Consider the following 22,777-nt stretch of genomic DNA (forward strand, 5'->3'; position numbering starts at 1 on the left):
CATTGGTTGGCAGCGATGGGATGGCTTCCTAGCAGCTGGAGAAATGTCCCTGGACACCGGCGCCTCTACTGGGATCCCACTGTGCTTTCTGGAATTCATGGAAATGGATAGAGCTAGCACCCGTGCAGCATCCCCATCTGAGGAGGAGTTACAGCAGAGGCTACAAGCAGCTCTGTCCCAGTACGATAGCCCTTTCTTAACAAAGGGTGAACTGGCAGGACTCGATCTGTCGGGATCTCTGGAACAATTTTCTTGAGGAGGTTTGTTGTCTCCGGGGAGAATCCCTCCCAACCATTATGTAACGATTTTGGGATCAAGTTGATTTGCGGATGCAATTCTTGGGAGAGCAGCCCCTGGCGGAATGGGTGTTTAAATTAGAGGAGCTGGTACAGAAAGAATTGTGGCTGGATGATTCTTACCGGGCCTTAAGGTGGTATGCAGTCCAGCAGTACCCATTTCAAGCAGATGATGAGCCTCCAGAGGGTGAGGACTATGATGGCCGTGGCCTATTGTGGGAGGCCTTTGAGGATAAAATTGAATTGGGAAGTCCTGAGAGGTCCCGGCTTTATGACATAAGGGAAAATAGGGAACAACTACTGGATCTCTCAGAAGCAAATGACCTGGAACGTGATTTGACCCACCTGGCCACCATGGAGTGGGAGCTTGAACTGGATTACAAGCAACTGTTTGACTCTGCACAGCAGCAGGTACCAGAGACTGGAGATTTAATAGACCTTACATCTGAATATGTTGGTCAGGTAGATGTGGAAGGAACCGTATTCTCCACACCTGAATCACGAGGATACTGGGCAGCCATCCCAGATCTCCCACCTCCTGGCATGGAAACTCATGCAGCACAGGTAGAGGTTGTCGGTCCCCCCCTTTAGCAGCAGATTGAGTTACTGGGAATAGAGGTAGTCGATCTCCCTCCCCAGCTGAAGTTTGCGTTACAGGGAGAGGAGGCAGTTGGTCTTTTTCCTCAGCGGGAAAGTGTAACCCCAGCAGAAGAGCTGGCATCAGGAGAGAGGACCACTGGTCTCTGCCCCCAACTTGCAGCAACGCCGGAAGTTGAGAACAGGGAGGACAGCCTTTCAGTGATGTTGGAACTTGAGGAGTACACCACCACGCCAGCTGAAGCGCTGGCATTGAGTCAGAGCGCTGCTGGCCTCTGATTCCAACTTGCAATGACGCTGGAGTTGAAGATATACTTATTGTCCCCCCCCCACCCCCCGGCCCCCTACCACTGAACGGCGGGTGGGGGCCCTAAATTTAAATGCCCCTTTTCCAAGCCCCTAGTCACCCCCCAACCCAAATAAAAAAGAATCCCCTACCTACCCCCCTCACCCTAAAAATAGTGAGGGGGGAATACAATAACTAACTACCTGTAAAAAAAAACAAAAAACTTACCATTTGATGTCTTCTTTTTTCTAAAATCTTTATTTTTCATCCCCAAAAAAGGCCAAATAAAAACGAGGAGTCGGTGGGGGAGGACAATAGGTCCCCCTCCCTCATTGTTATTTATGGCTACTACCCACCACTCAGGGGTGGGGGCTGGGGTGGGGAACAATAGGTCCCCCCCTCATTATCCCTTAGGGCCCCCACCCGCCACTTAAGGGTGGGGGCCGAGGGGGGAGGACAATAGGTTTCCCCCCACTCATTATCATTTATGGCCCCCACCCGTCGCTCAGGGGTGGGGGCTGGGGGAGGGACAGTAGTTCCCCCCATTGTTATTTATGGCCCCCACCCTTCACTCAGGGGTGGAGGCCGGGGAGGAGGAGGACAATAGGTCCCCCCCCTCATTATCATTTATGGCCCCCACCCGCCGCTCAGGGATGGGGGCCGGGAGGAAGACAATAGGTCCCCCCATTATCATTTATGGCCCCCACCCACCACTCAGGGGTGGGGGCGACAATAGGTGTTCCCCCTCATTAGCATTTATGGCCCCCACCACTCATGGGTGGGGGCCAGAGGGGGGGAGGACAATAGGTCCCCCCATTATCATTTATGGCCTCCATCTGCTGCTCAGGGGTGGAGGACAATAGGTTTCCCCCCCCCCTCATTATCATTTATGGTTCCACCCGCCGCTAAGGGGTGGAGGCCGGGGGGGAGGACAATAGGTCCCCCCCCCATTATCATTTATGGCCCCCACCCGCCGCTCAGGGATGGGGGCCGGGGGGAGGACAATAGGTGTCCCCCCTCATTATCATTTATGGCTCCCACCCACCGCTCAGGGATGGGGCGGGGGGGGACAATAGGCCCCCCTCATTAGCATTTATGCCCCCACCCACCGCTCAGGGATGTGGGCCGGGGGGGGAGGACAATAGGTCCCCCCCCTCGTTATCCTTTAGGGCCCCCACCCACCGCTCAGGGGTGGGGGCCGGGGGGGGAGGACAGTAGGTCTCCCCCATTGTTATTTATGGCCCCCACCCGCCGTTTAGGGGTGGAGGCCGGGGAGAGGACAATAGGTCCCCCCCCTCATTATCATTTATGACCCCCACCCGCCGCTCAGGGATGAAGGCCGTGGGGGGATGGACAATAGGTGTCCCCCCTCATTATCATTTATGGCCCCCACCCGCTGCTCAGGGGAGGGGGCCGGGGGGGTGGAAACAATAGGTCCCCCCATTGTTATTTATGGCCACCAGGGGCCGGGGGAAGGACAATAGGACCCCCTACTGTTCAGGGGTGAGTGCCTACTCATGGGAGCAATGCTCTATCATCTCCTCTTCTCCTTATCTCTCATCTCCCTCAGCATCAAAATATCTCCTTACACCCACTTCCCTCAACAATTACATTAACATTAATCCCTCTCTGCTTCCCTCTCCCCTTCTCTCATCTCAAGCCCTGCACTCATTTCTCTATTCTCTCTCTCCCGCTCTAAATCAATCTCATCCTAGACCCTGCTCATATAAAACCCATTCACACATTCTGTCACTATCTCTACTCCTACTTCTAGCAGCTGGTAATGTCTCACCCAACCCAGGGCCCTTCACCTCGTCTGCTCACACTAAGACAACCAGTAACCACACAAACCTCATCCACATACCCTGCAGTTTATCATCCTTTACCAACATTCAGTGTGCACTCTGGAACGCCCATTCAATCTGTAGTATTATTAAATCAACAACTATACATGACCTTGTCATCTCTAACTCACTCACATTATTGACACTCACTGAAACCTGGCTGTCCCCCTCTGATACCGCTACTCCCGCTTCTTTATGTTTCGGTGAACTACAATTCTCCCACACTCCCAGACTCTACGGTAAAGGAGGCGGTGTAGGCATCCTTCTCTCCCCTCAATGTACCTTTCAACCTATCCTCCCTGCCCCTTCCTTTACTTCCTTTGAAGTTCACAATGTCCACCTTTTTACTCCCACTCCTTTAAGAATTGCCATCATCTAGCTCTCCCCCTGGTCATCCTAGGCTATTCATTGAACACTTTTCTTCCTGGCTACCCCACTTTCTATCCTCTAGCACTCCCTCCCTCATACTTGGGGACTTTAACATCCCAATCAAAAACCTCAACAGCCCTGATGCCTCCCGTCTGCTCTCTGTAACCTCCTCCTTTGTCCTCACGCAGTTGTCGACTTCAGCAACTCATACAGCAGGAAACACTCTTGACCTCTAATCTCTCCAATGTTCCATTTCCTTTGTCTGACCACCATCTACTAACATTTGACATCAGCATACCCAGTCCCATAATTTCACCACCCTCAACTCTCCAATCAGAAACCTCAACTGCCTTGATCTCCAGCAGTTCTCCACCAAACTCAATACTCTCCTTTTACCCATCTCAAATCTAACTTGCCCTAACTCGGCTACCTCACTCTACAACTCAACTCTCTCCTCTCAACTCGACATCATGGCACCTCCCTACAATTAAACACAGCAAGCTCCCCCCAATTACAACCCTGGCACACTAAGCTGACCTGTCACCTCCAAAAATGTTCTAGAGCTGCTGAATGCTGCTGGAGAAAGTCTCACTTTGCATCTGACTTCCTCCACTATAAATTTATGCTGTGCTCCTACAGCCTGGCTCTCTACGCTGCAAAAGTAAATTACTTTAATATCCTCATAAGTACACTGTCCCATCAACCCAAACACCTATTTCACATGTTTGATGCTCTTCTTCGCCCTTTTAATCCCCCTCGTTCTACCACCTTGTCCGCCACAAACTTTGCATCTCACTTCACTGATAAGATCTCTACAACCAGAGAAAAGATCGCTAATTTCTCTCCTTCCCCTACCATTACATCACCCAACCCCACTCCCTCCACCACTCTACACTCATTGACACCTGCTACAGCAGAAGAGGTTTCTGCTCTGCTCCGGTCCTCCCGCTCCACCACCTGTTCCCTCGATCCTATTCCTTCATATCTCATCCGCACCATGTCTCCCTCTCTTGCTCTTCCCCTCACTAAAATGTTCAATCTCTCCCTTTCCTCTGGCACATTTCCCTCACCCTTCAAACATGCAACTGTAACCCCAATTCTGAAAAAGCCCAGCCTTGACCCCAACTCCCCATCCAACTACCGCCCCATCTCGCTACTGCCATTTGCCTCCAAGATCCTCGAGAGAGTGGTGCACACCAGACTGACTGACTTTCTCGAAACCAACTCTCTGCTTGACCCCCTTCAGTCTAGATTCAGTACTGGTCATTCTGTCGAAACGGCTGTGACCAAAGTATCCAACATTTTAATTGCTGCTATATCTTGCGGCCATTAGTCTATCCTAATTCTCCTTGATCTTTCTGCTGCCTTTGACACTGTTGATCATCAACATCTTCTTTGCATTCTCCGGAATTTTGGTCTACGGAATACTGCTCTCTCCTGGTGTTCCTCCTACCTCTCCCAGCGCTCTTTCAGTGTTTCTTTCTCTGACTCTGCCTCTTCCCCCAACCACTCTGTCGGTGTCCCCCAAGGTTCTGTCCTTGGTCCCCTACTGTTCTCTGTCTACACTGCCTCCCTTGGTAAACTCACCAGCTCCTTTGGCTTCCGTTATCATTTCTATGCGGATGACACTACCTGTCCTCTCCTGATCTCTCTTTGCCCATCTTGACTTGTGTCTCTGACTGCCTCTCTTCGATTTCCAAATGGATGGCTGCTCACTTCCATAAACTCAACTTGTCCAAAACAGAACTTCTAGTCTTTCCTCCCTCAAGTGTTACTACTCCCGTGTCTGTCTCCCTCCAAGTCAATGGCGCTACCATCACCTCTACCTCACAGGCTCGCTGCCTGGGTGTTCTTTTTGACTCCAACCTCTCCTTCACCCCTCATGTCCAATCAATCGTCAAATCCTGTCGCTTCCATCTCAAAAACATAGCGCACATCCGCCACTATTTAACCCCAGATGCGGCTAAGGTGCTGGTCCATGCTCTTGTTCTCTCTCGCCTAGACTACTGCAATACTCTTCTCAGTGGTCTTACGTGTTCCAAGATTTCACCACTGCAATCTATAATGAATGCGGCGGCGCAACTAATTTTCCTGTCCGCCTGCACCTCTCACGCCACTCTGTCAGTCCCTGCATTGGCTTCCAGTTAGATATAGGGCTCAATTTAAAATTCTGGTGCTTGCTTACAAGTCCCTTCATAATGCTGCTCCAACCTACCTATCCTCCCTAATACACAAGTATGTCCTGTCGAGGCCTCTACGTTCTTCCAAAGACCTACGTATATCCTTAGTCCGTACTCCCACCTCTAACGCTCGCCTCCAAGACTTTTCCAGGGCTGCACCTCTTCTGTGGAACTCCTTTCCCTTCGCCGTAAGAATTTCACCCAGTCTCCACTCATTCAAAAATTAATTGAAAACTCACTTCTTCAAGAAAGCATATCAATTAAACTGTTAGCAGGTTTTAATCCCCCACCCTCCATGACTCCTCTCCTGCAACTGTCAAAGATTACCTTCTAAGCACCAATTAATACTTTTCTAACAACCTACTTTTTACCCCCTAATTTTACCCTTTGTGTCACTATACCCCACTCCCTCTAGAATGTAAGCTCATTGAGCAGGGCCCTCCACCCCTCTGTTCCTGTACGTCCAGTTGTCTGGTTACAATAACATGTCCATTAGTCCACCCATTGTACAGCGCTGCGGAATCTGATGGCGCTATATAAATAATAAAATAATAATAATAATAATAAATAATTTGGACAGCATTAAATAATTCGGAAGGCTTTTTAAATGAAGGCATAAATCAGATTTCTAATCATGTCATCTTTCAGCAAGGCTACCAACTAACACCCCAGACCAATTAATAAGCCTGTTCAAGTATATACTGTACATATCCAGTGTTTTATTCTGCTTATTGAGACATCTTATTTTAGGTTTTTACACATTTAATCATAGTGATTGCTGGTTCTCATCATTACACCCCTGCTTTGATGGTCTGAATGGGGAGCTTGCTCATGCTTTCCTGCCTCCTCGCGGAGAGATTCATTTTGACAACCATGAGTTCTGGGTACTTGGACCGTCACGCTTTAGCTGGAAACAGGGTAAATATAAATTTTGACACATAACGTTTACCTTTAAAGCATTTCTTCTCCTCTACAAGTGTATTTACGAAGTGTGAAAATATTCATCACTCTCCTTGGAAAGTTATCCGAATACTCACTGTAAGTAAATTAATAACCTCTGCATTTGGTAATGTAAGTAATTTACCATTAAGCATGTTTTAAATCATTATGGTTTCATGAATAGCCAATGGTTACTAAAATTGCTAATTGCTATATCAATTTTCTGGCAATGTTTTACTGTCCAAACATTCTGGGTTCAGTTCGATAAACACCAAATTGTAGAGAAGTGAAAACTGATTTGCAAAATGTAGACAAAAAGAGATGATTTGGAAAAATTCACCAACCTATTTAAAGTCACAGCTATTTAGTAAAATTTTGCATTTTTTTTTTCAATTCATTACAATTCAGTGTTTAGTTATTAAAGGGATACTGTAGGCATGAAAACAAACAGCTTAATAAAGCAGTTTTGGTGTCTAGATCCTGCCCACACAGTTTTACTGCTCAATTCTTTGCCATTTAAGATAAATCATCATCAATTAGATGCTAACTTGCTTTAGAAGTGTTTATCTACTGTTCTGGAAATTGAACTTTAAAGGGTCACTACAATCACCATGACCACTTCAGCTTTTTGAAATGTTCATGGTGGTAGGACTTAGGATGTGCAGTGTTTCAACTTGAAACAGTGCATATACAGAGATTTTTTAATTGTATGTAGGGGGCTAGTAGAACTCCAAGCACATGAGACTTATGCAGCCTAGAACCTTGTTCCAGGTAATCTAATATCAATGCTGTGCATATTTTACGTCTGTCAACAGTACACACTGCATGCTGTCAACAGATGTAACATCTTCTCCCTTGCAGGGAGAGCCTGCAAGGGATGCACTCTTGCCTCCCCTCTTTCCCACCTTGAGTAAAGCCCTCCCTCCTCCATATCCCCTCTGTTTTTTTTAATTATTTTCCCCCTCGTCAGCAAAGAACACGTGCATGTGCCCGAACCAGTAAAATCGTTCATTTAAAGGATTCTCTATGAGAAGCCTTTGATTGGACTTCGGCACGACTCCTGTGACATTAGAGGTTAAGGTGAGTAAACATTATTTTAAAACGCTTCATTGGGGATGGAAGACAGATTTCTTTTGTGTTTTGGTCACCATGTGACCATTATTGGTGCAGAGTATTTTAAATGTATTGCTTTCCTGTGCCTCTCCTCCTCCCCCTTTTTTCTGTCCTATTGTTTACCCAGCAGGGCGTTGTCTCCAGGGATACTGCCAGACCAGTTTAAACTAGCTGCCCTGTCCCTCCAGTCCAGATTGCCCTCTTCTAAGACAGGGTCTTGGGACAAGGCGCTCTGTAGCCTCCATCGGAACTCTTCCTTGCAGGGTGACGCTGCCCTGGGGGCTAGCTCGCTTTATCCTGCTGAGTTCCCCGCACAGATGCTTGCGCTATCCCTCTTACCAGGATCCCATATGGTACTCAGGTGTCCCCGGGATGCTTCCCCACTTGCTAGGAAGTCATCCCACCGCTGCCACCAAATGTGACGGAGCTCTAGCACTCCGACCGAGTACCTCCGCCAAGTCTGCTTCCTTGTAGCTATCAAGCACCCTGGATCACTTCAAACCCAGTTGCCGAGGCTTAACTGGGATCACTGAGGGCCTTTTTCCACCCTGGACACACTCTCCATTTCTGAGAAGCAGCGCGGTTTACATTTTACAGTTTTATGCCAATTAGTGTCTGTCAGACAACTGGGGATTTGAACTAACATAGTATGCGGACACCAGGTGCTGTGTATATCCGAGAAGCACCAGATTGGCAAATCACCATGATTGTTGTGCATGAGTTGTGTGTCCTCAATGTTTCAGTATAAGAAGCATCTCATTGGACAAAAGTCATGAGTCTTGAAAACTTTGCACGAGGGGATTTTTAGAAAAACAAAATAATTTTTTTTTAAAATAATTTTAAATGAGGAAGACGTACTTATTTGATACATAATTTAATACACATACATACATTTTAATGTAAGACTTTTACATTCGGCTAATGCGGGAAGGGGATCCAGGTACAGGTTCAAATGCATCTGAAGGAATACCAACTTTAACTAAATAAAAATTGTTGATTATACTAGCTTTAGTGTAACTATAATCTTAATTTTATTAATGACAGGAGGCGAATATTTGCTCAAGTCTCTCTTTACTAGAACTCCACAGCAGCACATTAACAGAGAGATAAACACCAAAGACAAAAACATAAGGTATCTATATAAGGCTCCTCCTAAGCCACCATTTCCTCTTTCACGCTGCGACAACGTAACGTACACAACAATGACAAAAACTAAATAAAGAAAAATTTACAACATAACAATGAATGCCATCTGGAAAAACTTCGGACAATGGAGGAACTTGATCTTCATCCTGCCAAATAGCCGATTCTATGAACTGAAGTCGAACCATTAAACTGAAACGAAATAAACAGAATCGAAAACACTGATTAGTGAACGAAATGTACTGATAAAACATAAATCCCATGATCCAGTACTGATAGAATAAAGACATGAAATCCATCACTAATGACCGTCAATACAATATAACATCACCCCAGACTACCAAACCTAGCCCAGATAATCAGACAAATCAACAGAAATACAATCAATGCAATCCATCCAAAACAGGGGGGGGGGAGAAACCAAACTGGGTGGGAAATATTCGCCTCCTGTCATTAATAAAATTAAGATTTTAGTTACACTAAAGCTAGTATAATCTACAATGTTATAGCATGACAGGAGGCTTCATATTTGCTGTTTTAACGCTCCGACAGCAAAGCAAAAGAAACATAGTCCGATGGTCCAAAATAAACTGGCGCAAACTCCACACGGGACCGGACCGCCACATACAAAAAACGTCCCGAGTAGAAACGCCCATCAAGGAAAACTCGGAAGCAGTAGCGCCGCTAACCGAATGTACTCCAAGAGTCGCATTCACCCCTGCCAGTGTCAATAACCATGTCCTCCATCGAGATTGGACAGGGGCGAAGGATCGGACATCAGAAACACGTCTGAACGAAACCAGATACAACAAGAGGGCAAACACAGTAGAAAGCTGGCGAAGGGAAAAAAACAAGGAACTCCGGCCGAATCCCGAAGAAAAACGCTAAAACCCTACTTACCTCCCAGAAGGAAGGGTATTTAGGCGCCGGAGGACGTGCCAGCCTCATCCCACGTAGAAATCTGCAGACCAGCGGGTCCTGACCGATGGGGAAAAAAACTCCAAACGGAACACGCGCCACCTAAATAAATTACTAATCACAAGAACCAGACGGCACAACCGTCCCAAAAAAATCGAGGAGGGACAAGACACTCAGCAAGTAGGTCACGGACGGAAAAAGGGTTCAGCATCCCGTCCTAAGCACCAACGACGAAATCCATGCTGAGAGGTAAACATCTCCTCATCCCGGGAGCTCAGGGATCCCAGAGAAGGTCCCTGGCCGATAGTGATGACGCCTCGACATACCAGGCACTCCCGAAAGAGTCCAAGAGGAGTATTCGAGAGGACGGTAAAAGAAGAGAAGCTCTTTTACCAGAAGCTCCGTGAACCCGACCGATCTCGCCATTGCGGAGTCAACAACACTAAGGACACACGTCGACCACAAACTAGAAGTAACACCCGGGGGATAGAGGCGAACTGAGGAAACACCTATGCTTCCTGAGAAAACAACCGCACCTGTCGAAGCGCGACCGCCACCGCGCACGCTGGATTCGAGAGCCAACCAAAGCACGTCCGAATCCAATGGTCGTCCCGGAAGCGAATAGACCCACCATGAACAAACCCTAGCGGCGCACGAGTACGATGAAGATGGGTCGAGAGAGCGCCCAGTCGCTGGCATCCTTCCAATGTCTGGAGAACCAATCCGTCGTCAGGTTTGACTCCCACGGCAGATAAAAGAAAATGTGATTGACTGGGAAAAAGTGTGATGTGGGAGTCTAAGAGACTTGCAGTCGATTCCAGCACGAAATCCGTGTTGGTCCGAATATCGCCTTGCCGCTCCATGCGGCCATGCGCAGAAGCCACCAGCGCAGTCCGGCCTTCATGTCCGGGAACAGAGAAAAACCATCTGGTCTGAGGAAGGTCACATGCGTAGAACAGGGGTCTTCAGCCGTTGCATGGTCCTGTAATGTAGTGGGCCTGGGTATATTGCCTGTATCGAGGCTGAGAGGAGGCCCACCACGCGAGCAAACAATCGAAGGGGAATCCGACTTTGCCTCAATATCCTTCTCATCACCTCCTGGGCGGATGCCACCGGTGGCAAAGGCAGACGGAGAACGCATGCCGTCGCATTGACCACGACACCAAAGAACTCCATCGTCTGGGAAGGTCCCAAAGCTGATTTCTTCAGATGAGCTACGAATCCCAGGAGCTCCAAGAAGGAGATCGCCGAACGTGTGTGACATCTGAGCCTGGAGGGATCTTCGCAGAGGACCAGCAAATCATTCAGAAACAACAGGAAACGGACGCCCTCCGACCAGAATCGGGCGATCACTGGCGTCAGCAGCTCGGTGAAACACCAATGGGCCGAGCTGAGACCGAACGGGAGGCATGTGAATTGGCGAGGGGTGCCATTCCAGGTGAAGCGAAGCAACCCGCGACCACTCTTGTCCACCAGAACGGAGAGGTAAGCATCCTTCAGGTCCAGTCACATGAACAAGCCCCCCGGCTGGGGAAGGTCCCGAAGGAGATGAATGCCCTCCAACTTGAAGAGGTCGCAGACAACGAAGGTGTTCAATTCCCGAAAATCGACCACCGGGTGGAGCTCCCCCGACTTCATCTTCACTAGAAAAAATTAGCTGAGGAAGCCCCCCAAATCCGGGGCTCTCTGGGTAGCGCCAAAGGCGAGCAGGGTCCGAACCTCCGAAGCTATCAAGGAACGTTGAACTCTCGCGATGAGGAGACACTCGGAGGTCCAACCTGCGTCGGTGGGGAGGCGAAGTCCATGACATAACCTCGTACCGACTGATGGACCCAAGCATTTGAAGACACTTCCTGCCACCTGTCCCTGCAGTGAAACAATCTGTCTGTATGCAATAGAGGGGGATTGAAAGTGGCAGGAGCTGTACACACCCGTAGGAAGTCTCGCTCGTCCTCTGGCACGGTCTCCACGACCTCTACCCGCCCTTCGGGTGCAGGAAGGTCTGAGCTGGTATGGAGGAAAAAAGGATGGGCCACGAGATCTGTGGGGACCGGGATAACAGTGAGCGAAACACCTTCTGTATAGAGGACTGTGCTTTATCCAGGGAAGCAAATAAATTGATGCGTTTCTGTAGCTCCTTAAAGAAAGGTTCCCGGGACAGTAGGACTATTGCCAGGGGGGCCCAATTCTTCGGATCCTAGTTCCGATAGCTTGGTGTCCATACGGAACAGAGCCGTGTACCTGCATTCGGTGCAGAACCACATTAGCATTGCCAAGAAGGCAAATGGGGCGTAGTGTCTAATCCCACATGATGGCCGGGTCCAGGCTCGTACCATCTGTGCAGGCCACATCCATCAGGGCCAACCTCCTGCACAAAGGACCCAGCCTATCCGGCTGTTCATCTTGCGCCGGGCGGAGGCGACGCTCGACCCCTTACGTGGGGTCCCGAGCCGTATGATTCAAGTACGAGGCCACCAGGGGGTCAAAATCCGGGTCCCCCGCCACCTTGTCCGGCAGGACGGCCAGGGGCATTCTGCCCGAAGTTACTCGCGGGCCTCCCTTTCCAGGGGTCTACGGACCCAGTAGCGCACAAATTGTGCTAAGTGGTCAGGCCGCGACCATTATGAGGACCTGGGGTGCCAGATAGAGCGAGGGTCAGACAGAGGTTTACCTTTAGCATCTAGAAAGATGTCGTCTCCCGGCACCACCGTGGGGGCCCATGTTCCCGGCGCGTCTTCATCCTCCTAGCGCCAACCTGGGCCAAACCTACGGTCCTAGTCCCAATCATCTTCTGCCATTGAAGGGAGTTGGTCTGCCCGCCACTCATCCAGTACGGCCTATGATAGGGGGGAGCAAGGAGGCCTCCTCCCCTGCGCCCGATAGACGGCGGAGCGAGGCCAGCGAGGTTAATAACCTCGAACCATTTCGCTTTGCCGGAGCCTTGCCCTACCGGGAGCGTGGTTTAGGGACTTCGCCCTTCCAATAGCGCATTTGCCTGCTCTCTCCCATGAGAGTTTGACTCAGCCGAGTCGTCTGCCAAGCGGGGGGGGGTTCCATTCACGCCTCTGTCCGGTTGTGATAGAGGGAGGGCCCTAGCCAGGGCTGTCTCCACAGAGGCGGACCCCGCCGCATCAAACAATGCCTGCAAACTCTGTGCAGAGGCCTCCCTAATATCCGAAATGATGGTATGTGACACCTAAGGAGATAGAGAACAGGTATCACTAGCAGGCAGCAGGGGCCGCACCCCTATAGGTGGCAGAGGCAAGTATTATACGCATGCCGGCTCAACAAACAGGGGTCCAGGAGTGGAGCCGCCAGGCCAGTTGCATGCGTAAAATGGCACAGACAACGCAGGCCAAATCATGGGGCACAGACAAAACTGGCCAATCAAGGGGCACAGACAAAGCAGGCCAATCATAGGGGCACAGACTACAGCTGGCCAGTATCTGGGCACGGGTAGTACCGGCCAGAGGTGTATGGAGGCAAAACGTAAATCCGTAGAGGTGACAGGCAGGCATATCTTGACACGGAGGCGTGTAGGGTAGAGATGTACCAGGGTCCCCAGGTCAGGTCCAGAACAGTGTGAGGGCTAGTGTCCCCAGTAGGGTCCCCTGCAGGAAATATGCAGATGTAAACAGTAACCAACCCTCAATTAGTCCAGGAACATGCATAGTGTAAGCAGTAAGGGCACAGAATCCATGCACAGAGAGCAACTGCCAGCAGCAGAGCTCTAAGCAAACACGCATTTGTACAGCCATATGCAGTGAGACAGGGAAGACACAAGCACATAGCAAAACCTCAAATTACACCTGAGAGATATATAAGGAATCTAGGGAAACAGACCAGTGAAGCATGGAATACAAAAAATAAATATAAAAGTGTAAATCTCCGATGAATATAAGGGGTAGAAGACTGCAGTCCCTATAGTGAACTTTACACAGAAAAGAAAATGGGGACCCTGCGCCCTTAAATGAAGGGCGCCCACGCGGCAGGCATAGCAGAGCAAATCGCGCCCCCCCTGGACCCGGCCACGCGGTCACGGGGGAGAGGGCGCACCTAAGCCGCAACTCGCGGCAACAGAGAGGCTCCCTGTACCCTCTCCACGCCGCATGTGTATAGCCAGGATGCGAGCGAGGCGAGGGAGGGACAGTGAAGCCGGTAGGGGATTCCCGCTCGGCGGACGAAGCCGGCGGGCGGGAATCAATACACACAGCGCACGAGGGACCGCTGGAGTCTTTCTCCGCGGTCCCGACGGTCGGCACGGGAGGCGGTCGGAAGACCGCTTCTCGGCGACAGTAAAGTAAAACAAAGCACACAGGGGAACAAAGGGAAAAAAAACCAAAGGCAGAAACAGAAGAGAAATAAAGCATAAATACCCCACAGAAAACGGAGGAACAAATAATACATATAAAAACGGAATGCAGAAAAATAGAAACCAGGAAAAGGAACCAAACAATAAAATAGGTCAAATACAAAATCAGTATAATGGAGGAAAAAATACACAAGTGAATAATTAGCATTTCCAAAATGTCACATATAAAAAACCCACAGCCACCCAGAAAAACCAGGAGGCAGAGGTACTCTGACCTGTACTGTCCGCAGAGCAGCAAAGAAAGAGGAAATGGTGGCTTAGGAGGAGCCTTATATAGATACCTTATGTTTTTGTCTTTGGTGTTTATCTCTCTGTTAATGTGCTGCTGTGGAGTTCTAGTAAAGAGAGACTTAAGCAAATATGAAGCCTCCTGTCATGCTATAAAATTATATACAAAAGTCAGGAACTGAATTTCAAATCACAAATTATAACAGCTGGGAGCTCCAGCATTCGGCTTACATTTCATAATTGAAAAAGTCAGTACGAGATAACTGGCCCCAAGAAAAAAATCTAATGGTTTATGTTTCCCTCTCTATACTTCCCAGCTCTTTCATTGTATTCACTGACTCTATCCTATGTCTCCTTTCTAGGTGTGTGGTACAATGATCTGGTCCAGGTGGCAGCTCATGAGATTGGTCATGCCCTTGGCTTGTGGCATTCTAATGATGTCAGGGCACTCATGCATCCTAATGCCACACAAACCCGAACCCGTTACCTTGCACAAGATGATATCTGGGCCATACAGCGTCTCTACAGTAATTTTTATCTATTTTACAATGTTATTTATAGCCACCACAATGACTATGGACCCTTTCTTCTTCTTTTTTTTTTTTTTTATAATTCTTTATTTATGTAGTTCATTGATATTCACACAAGTTTATAAAGACATATCAACATATTGCTGTCCTCCGCTAGGTCCAGTCTTGTGGTGAGGGTGGACTGAGATGCCTGCATTTGTAGAACGTGTGCCTTTAGCCCCTTCACCTCCTGTTGCAGGTCTAGAATATCCTGAGTACGTGCGGTTACCGCCTGTATTTCCGTCCCGCAGTTCCATATCTGCCGCATTCATTTGCCTTACTTCCCTTAACAAGTCGGCTATGTCTTGTTTGGTGGCCGGGGTGAGATTGTCCCGGTTAGCTAGTGTCCCCTTGGTTAGGTGTGTGGCTGGCAGATCATGTTCCGCCTCAGTCTGCTCACCTTCATCTCGGGGGGCTGGTGTGCACCATCGGTCACTGTAGCAGGTTGCCTATGTCCTATGTGTTTCTGCTGTTGGTCTGTTTTGGTCTCTGGGACCTGCGGCCCATGTTGTGTTTGTCCAGTTCCACAGTACTTTTTGGCTGTCGCGTGTCTTGCAAGCTCCCAGCACCGCAGTCTCTGGCTCTAGCCTTTTGGTTTGGTAGGCGATGTAGGCCCCGGTTCTCCGTCGGGTCTTCTTACCCGTTTGTGGGAATAAAAAAAAACAAAAAAACGCCTGTAGTTTGTCCTCGAGGGTTGCCCAGGAGGCTAGTTAGTGCTTTCGATGATGCCACGAGGTCTCGGTTTAGCGTCTTATTAGACGTTTGCCCGGAGCTCTGTACTAGTGTGTCCGTTCCTGTCTGGTGCTTGTCTCCGCCCACAACCTTTTCTCTTTTTAATGTCTATCTACTGCTATTTATTATATTGTTGATATTGCCTCTCTCTTTTATTCCAGTTCACATTACTGTTAATTGAGGGTCAGGTTTATATAATGAGTGCCTACAGGCACAGAACTTTCAAGTTCCCTAAAACCCTCCCTCTATCACCAAAGTAATTTTAAAAATTGTGACCATGTAAATAAGATAACATTTATGTATATACACATATTGTGTATATGTGTGTGCATTTGTACCAATGTGTGTAAATGTCTAAGTGCACGTCTAAGATTTTGTCTGTTTGTGTGTTTGAGTATAATGTGTGTGAGCAGCATCATGTGTTTGTAACAGTGTTGGAGGCACTTACCTCTCTTTTCTTGGCAGACAAATTGCTAGACACCAGGTCTAATTTTATGGTAGCAAGCTTGTGCTTTGGGTCGGTCAAACCTTGGTCTAGATGTCCACCTATGACACAAGTAAATACAGACAGTCCACCATAATTAAGGCATAGATAGAACGAGTAACATTTATACCTGTGCCAATGACATTTAATAATATCTGATTTTCTATATCTATAGTATTTAAAATGTGAATATCCCTGTCCTTTTAGAGTTCCCTCATAATGTTACTGCACCGAAGAAGGTAAAAGTGAAGTCGCGTTATGTTCCAATTGGCCAATCTATCACTTTCCACTGCAAGCAAAAAGTACACCAGCCATTGCAGAGAATTAGGTGAGAACGTGTTACAATTAGCCTCTAATAAATAAAGTCCACCAGCTAATAAATACAAAGGCTGTAACAGACCACGCATCTTGGGTTTTTTACATTTTTATTGACTTACCAGATCTGAAGTAAGAATGTTGAAAATGGTGGAATGCATCTGGTTATTTAAAAAAACAGTACCATAACCACTTCATGTGAATGCGGTCTTCTGGTTCATGGTCAAACCATTTTCAATCAGTTTGGCCAAAATTGGGGTCTCCACGGCACAAACATAGGAATACAATGTTTTATATATTGGAAGTTGTGTATTGTTATATTGAAAATAAATTTGCAATACAGAACAGGAAATAACTTTGTGGAGGAAAGCCAAGGGTAAAACACCATTAAAAGATTTGTAAGAATCACTACTCGGTATACACCAGAGCGACATTGCGGGTATGGCGCAGTAACACAGGGAGATACGCACTAATGACACACATGTCACCGCTTCTCCCTCTCGCTCATAACATTGACTTCCCACCGGGCTTGGATCCAGGGGCGCTGAGGACATTGAGCAGGGATCCGTTGCCTCGACTGAGACACGTATCCACTAAGCAGGGCCTAAGAGCGTGGGCGGACATAAGCAAAGACTCAGACCAGTCCTTCCTGACCCGATTCAAATATGAACAGCTACGCAGCTTTGTAGGGACCCTCCCACGGGGAGCGAATCTGGGAAGGGATCTTACAGATTTTGAGACCCTGTGTGTGTATCCTAACCCACTGCCACACGGTGTCTCGCACCTATACTCCACACTACAACTGCACACCCCGACGGCATCTCCGCCATTTATGGGAAAATGGGAGGAGGCCCTCCACCAGACTCCTTTAGCGCGACGGAATGGGAAAAGATATGTCACATCACCCACCACTGTTCGGTCTTCAGCAAGAGCCAAGAGACGGCATATAAATTACTATCACAATGGTACCACACACCAGACACCATACACCACATTTCCCCGCACGGATCCCGGTCCTGCTGGAGATGCGATAAGGCGCGGGGCACACCACTGCCCTACTGACAAACCATACACAAAATACTCACCAGATTCACGGACAGTCCACCGCCATTAGAACCGGCAGCCATGCTATTACACCACACGACCACCCCCTCCACTAGATACAAAAAAAATCGCTGACAATCCGTATTCTTAATGTAGCAAAACAGACCATTCCCCAATACTGGAAGAAGAGGGAGACTCCACCGCTGCAACGGTGGTTCGACCAAATGGAAGAACTGAGGGCCATAGAAGAACTTACTATGCTGACGGCGGGACCGCAGCAACAGACGTATCTAGACATATGGACACACTGGATATTGACGACGACCCAACCTGACTTCCTGACACTCCTACAAGGCCGTGCGCCTTGAGACGCCCGACTGCCAGACGAACGGACAGGTAACTCGCCCTCCTTCCTCCCCCGCTTTACCCAAACCTACCCGCCCCCACTTCCCTCAGAAAGGCCACCCGGGGAGAAAGGTACACCGTACAGGGAGGACGATGTTCCTGACCCAAAGGCGAAGGAGCTGACACGGGCAGACTTGGTACCACATCCCGATGCCCCAGGGAGGTCAGAGGGAAAAACCTTGGGCTCAGACGACCCACAGAGATCCAAAGGACATGACTGACGAACAGGGAAGGGCAACAACTGCTCATTTGGGTATGACACCGCCATTTAGACTTCCTGAGTCAGGCCGCAAGAGACGGGCCATAGGGCCCACAGACCAGAGACCAAGAAAGGGCACAGGACGAGAGAGTAATGGGCCCACACCCTGGGAGGGAGGACGCACGTAGAACCTACCTGATAGGAGGGGACAGAGGCCAGACATGCACGAAGTGGGGATGACATGACCCTCTAAATAAAGGTAACCGCATCACACAAAGTAAACGGCAATAGCCAGGGGTGGGTCCGGACCCCCTCCCAGGGGAACTAGCGCTGGGAACATAGAAGGTCAGCCCGGCAAGCCGAACTATATATCTCCAGATGGGTCACGGAGTGGCCTAAGTGCCACCGTTTCGATAAAATACGCTGACTGCCCTACCACCCCACCCCTCCTGTACCCTTTCCCAAAATACAAGGGACCTGCGTGTCCCACTGTAGCTAAATGAGCAAAATACGCAGACACAGCTCTATCTATGTTATCTATGTTATCTTCGGTTATTGATACCACATGTTTCATGGGACCTGCGAGTCCACACCACAGTTTACTCTGTTATTGATTCCTGGGACCTGCGAGTCCACACCACAGTTTACTATGAATGCGTAAGACACGCAATTGTATTAAAAAGACCAATAAAGATACTATTTACAAAAAAAAAAAAAGATTTGTATAAATTCTGTCTTAATTTTGCTTAGAGCAGAAAAACAAAAATCTCCTACAGATGGATTGGCATTCTGGTTGCTACCACAGTGGATATAAACTCATGTAGGCCTTTATTCCCTCTGTAAGGCATGTAAAGGGAAACTTATGTTATTATACATGCTGTTCTGACTTTATGGGATCCTGCCTGACTGTTTATTATAACCCCCTCATATTTTTTGCTTCCCTGGCCTCCTTGTTATTCCCACTATGCAACTTACCTGGTCATTATCAATCTTTCCCTTGCAGTTGGTATAAGGATGGATCCCGTCTTCGTTCCTCTGTTCCTGGCCTCGTGATATCATCCCCAAGCATCCTAGTAATACAAGCAAATGAAGTTACCCGGGGGAGGTACACATGTGTGATTCACAAGGACAGGGCGATCATAGGAGGCAAAGCATGGCAACTTCATTTACTAGAGGAGTAAAAGCACTCAACTGATAAATTGATTCCTTGTCTTGTGATAAAGGAAAAGTGTACACTATTTGAATGTGTTCATTCCAATTTATACCACTATTCACATTTTATGTAAACTTTGCTCTGGATATGTTATCTTTCTTATATATTGTTCCACTATTAAATGCAATAAAGGAACTTGGAGGAAATATAGCATAACTGTTGAGATACTGTGAGCTCAATTCTTCATCAGCATAAAGGTAACAAGTACAGTAAAATAATTGTGATTAAAAACTATATTCATGGTCATTCAGTCTTGCTTGCGCTCATGGTGAGTGACAACCTTGCAACAAAATTAAGGCCTTACAGCAAGCGGTATTCATTAATTAAACACTGTTCAGTTCAGTAAGGTTTGTTATATACCCCTGGTTTCTCACAGCGTAGTGCTTTGTATCTGTGCCGAATTTTTTTTTTTGTGAACAACTCCCATTTTTGCCACCAAAATAATTGTTAATATAACAATAACAAAAAATGTATATAACAAAATACCCAGTATACATCTAGGACAGATGACGTTTAGAGAAAACCACTAGACTTGCACATGGTGGAAAGTTTTGGATCTTCTGAATACATTCAGACAAATTATAATCTAATTTCAGTCAATGTGAATTTCTGCCAATATTTCATTTGGTTTCGCCAAATTTCAGCCATTTTTTCTTGTTTGGTATTATCATTAAGCAAAATTGAATGCGATGATCGCTGCCAAATCTTTCAGTGGTTTAGATGAGTAGGTAAGTTATTAATTTGGAACCCTTATGTGTGATTGCCACAGTTCTGTTTAGTAGATATCTCCCTATTTTGGTATCCTTAAATATGGCAGTCCCGCATAAGGTACCAAACTAGGGAGCTATCAACTACAAAACTGAAAGATAAACATTAGGAAAAGTCATTTACTTAAAGGAACACTATAGGGTCAGGCACACAAACGTATTCCTGACCCTATAGTTTTAAAACAGATCCTCCATTGCCTCCCTAAATATAGTAAACTCTTACTTGTATTCAAGTCTGCAGCTGCTGCCTCTGTCCCTGATCTGTCTGCTTGGCTGACATCATCAGAAGTGATTTCTCACTTCATCCAGGATTGGCTGAGACTGTCAAGGAGGCAGATCAGAGGCAGAGCAAGCACAAGTCAAACACAGCCCTGACTAATCAACATCTCCTCATAAAGATGTGTCACGGGAGGTGGGACTCCTTGTACGTGTTCCCTTAATTATACTTTGTATCGTCTAATGTTTCCCTGCATTCAAATGGAATTGTTCCCTTCTGTTCGGTTACCAAACGGATTCTGTGGGGTCCCCTTGTTCCCAAATTATGTTTAGGCTTGATTGGAAGATTGTGCTTGTCCCATTCTGGATATGATAAAAATGAGGCTTGAGTATTAATCTGTGGATAGGTATTAATGTCTCTTTTGGATATGATATTGGAACACCAGGCCTGTTTATATCAAAGGACTCCTTATCTGAGAGGGGCCCATGACACACTGACCTCCCCCCCGGCACTCTTGTTGTAAAGCATTGCCGCGGGTTGCCATTTAGTTGTTGCGGTCTGGCAACACAAGAAGAGCCACCAGACCAACCAGTGTCCCCCTCCCTGGCTAAAGGTAAGCGGCAGGAGGGGAGGGGGAGGTTAAATATTTTCAAAAAGGGGGGGGGCGGGGCCTAGCCGCCGAACTGACTGGTCGCACAAAGCGTGAGCTCCAAGTGAGAACCACTATTAAGCTGCCTTTTCCTACCCCAAAAAGACGATTTTTAACGCTGGAACGCATCGGGATTACCCGGAGCACCAACCTGTAGGTTTTTGGGGACCTACAGGACGAATTATACTCGACAGCACACTGCGGCCTACCAGCGTCTGTGAGCATGGGTGAGGCGGCCGCTCTCCCTGCTGACTGGCCTGCTGGAACAGCTAAGGTGGTTGGGGACCCCCGTTTCTCCCCCCTTGCCGGTGGGGATTATCCTGGCACGAACAAACAAGCTTGACTCTTATGCAAAGCAAAATACAGCGCAACCCCTGACACTCACGCTCTGCTCTGACACCGAGGACAAGATGGCGGCGGCTGAGCCTGCTGCAAAAGCAACAAGCCCTCTGGAGACCTTTGAGGAACGACTAGAGGCCCACTTCAGAGAATTCTGACGGAAGCTGTTATGTAGAGGGGCAAAAGCTACAGGAGAGCAGCGGAGAGAAGACAGGCAGTCTAACTTACCTCCCGACCACAAGTACCTGATGGCTGACAAGCGCCGGAGTCCACCAGCGCCTTCTAAACCTCAAAAGCCATCAAGTAAGGCGGCACACTCACGCATTACCAAATCGCAGAGCTCAACTGATCGGAGATCGGAGATCCTCTCTCCCCCCTCGGCGGAAGCAAAGCACTACAACTCCCCCGAAACCCACAGGGGCTCACACAAATGATGTACAAACCACTAATGCTACTATATGAACCACCTACATTATCTTGACTAATTCATGTTTATTCTACAATACGGTTCGGTTTAATCGTTTTTACTAATCTACCTAGCACGCAGTGAAACCGTTTAGTCACGAAGACATTCTTCACCTAGCCAGCCAAGTGTTATGTAGCACTATCTCTGTTACCCCAAATATAAAATTTTGTGCTGTATTCTCAAGATGCATAATATTATCTCTAACTGTTCTCAACGTCATCCTACATGCATCTCTGTATGTTCTACAGATCCTCGCGTCTGCTGTTGTGGCAACGCAGGATGTATTGTATTCTCAAGCACGACCAAAAATAAAGAATTAAAAAAAAAATTACCCCTAAATATTTTCAAAAAATTAATAAAAATTCAACAGCAAAAACATACCCAGCAGCATTTGTGCAACATAAAGATACGTCCACTACACAGACACACATCATCCACTACACAAACACACACCTCCTCAACTACACAAACTAAATCCACTACACGCACACTCTGCAGTCACTATATACACGCTACATCCAATACACAAACACACACTCTGCTTTTATTACACACAAACAAAACATCCACTATACAAACAAACACACTGCATTCCCTATACACACACACTACATAAACTCCCCCAAACAATTCTGGTGGCAGTCCTGCTTATCTCTCTCCAGTTATGATAGGTAAAGTATTTGGAGATTACTATGCCTCATTGTACAATCTTCCTGACTCTAAAAAGGACAAGCAGAACATGATTGACTTCCTGTGTTCCTTAGCTTTACCTACTATTTCAGTTGAAAAACTAGATGGTTTGAACTCTTCTTTTATATTGCTGGAAGTCAGAGATGCCATATTTTACCAGACCTTAGACCAGACTGCACCCACTGCTTAGGGATCTGTTCAACGAGATTGGTTTTAATAAGAAGTTCCTGGTAGAAATGCTACACGCATTAGTAAAACCCATCTTGAAACCAGGGAAAGAACCTAAAACTGTAACCAACTACAGACCGATCTCAGTGATCAATCTAGCTACAAAAATATTTTCTAAAATCTTGGCCAATAGACTTAAAATAGTTATAGCAGACTTAGTACATATAGATCAGGC

General features: G+C 47.5%; 1 protein-coding gene and 1 long non-coding RNA gene across 2 annotated transcripts in view; one reads left to right on the forward strand and one right to left on the reverse strand.

The window, feature by feature from the left end:
- The window catches only part of LOC134586925 (matrix metalloproteinase-23-like), a 41,368-nt gene extending 21,972 nt beyond the window's left edge, over positions 1-19,396 (forward strand). Inside the window, exons 4-7 of the mRNA XM_063442879.1 lie at positions 6,323-6,490; positions 14,648-14,812; positions 16,278-16,398; positions 19,037-19,396. Of these exons, the coding sequence (XP_063298949.1) occupies positions 6,323-6,490; positions 14,648-14,812; positions 16,278-16,398; positions 19,037-19,214 (632 nt within the window). The 3' untranslated portion in view covers positions 19,215-19,396. The remainder of the gene's footprint in view (positions 1-6,322; positions 6,491-14,647; positions 14,813-16,277; positions 16,399-19,036) is intronic.
- On the reverse strand, positions 8,526-19,097 carry LOC134586926 (uncharacterized). Its single transcript, XR_010086603.1, has 3 exons — positions 19,009-19,097; positions 16,035-16,132; positions 8,526-8,597 (listed from the first exon to the last, which is right to left on the reverse strand). It is a non-coding gene; the product is annotated as an uncharacterized LOC134586926 (long non-coding RNA).
- Positions 19,397-22,777: the final 3,381 nt, after the last annotated feature.

Source organism: Pelobates fuscus, chromosome 2, assembly GCF_036172605.1.
Source record: "Pelobates fuscus isolate aPelFus1 chromosome 2, aPelFus1.pri, whole genome shotgun sequence".
NCBI classification, from domain to species: Eukaryota; Metazoa; Chordata; class Amphibia; order Anura; family Pelobatidae; genus Pelobates; species Pelobates fuscus.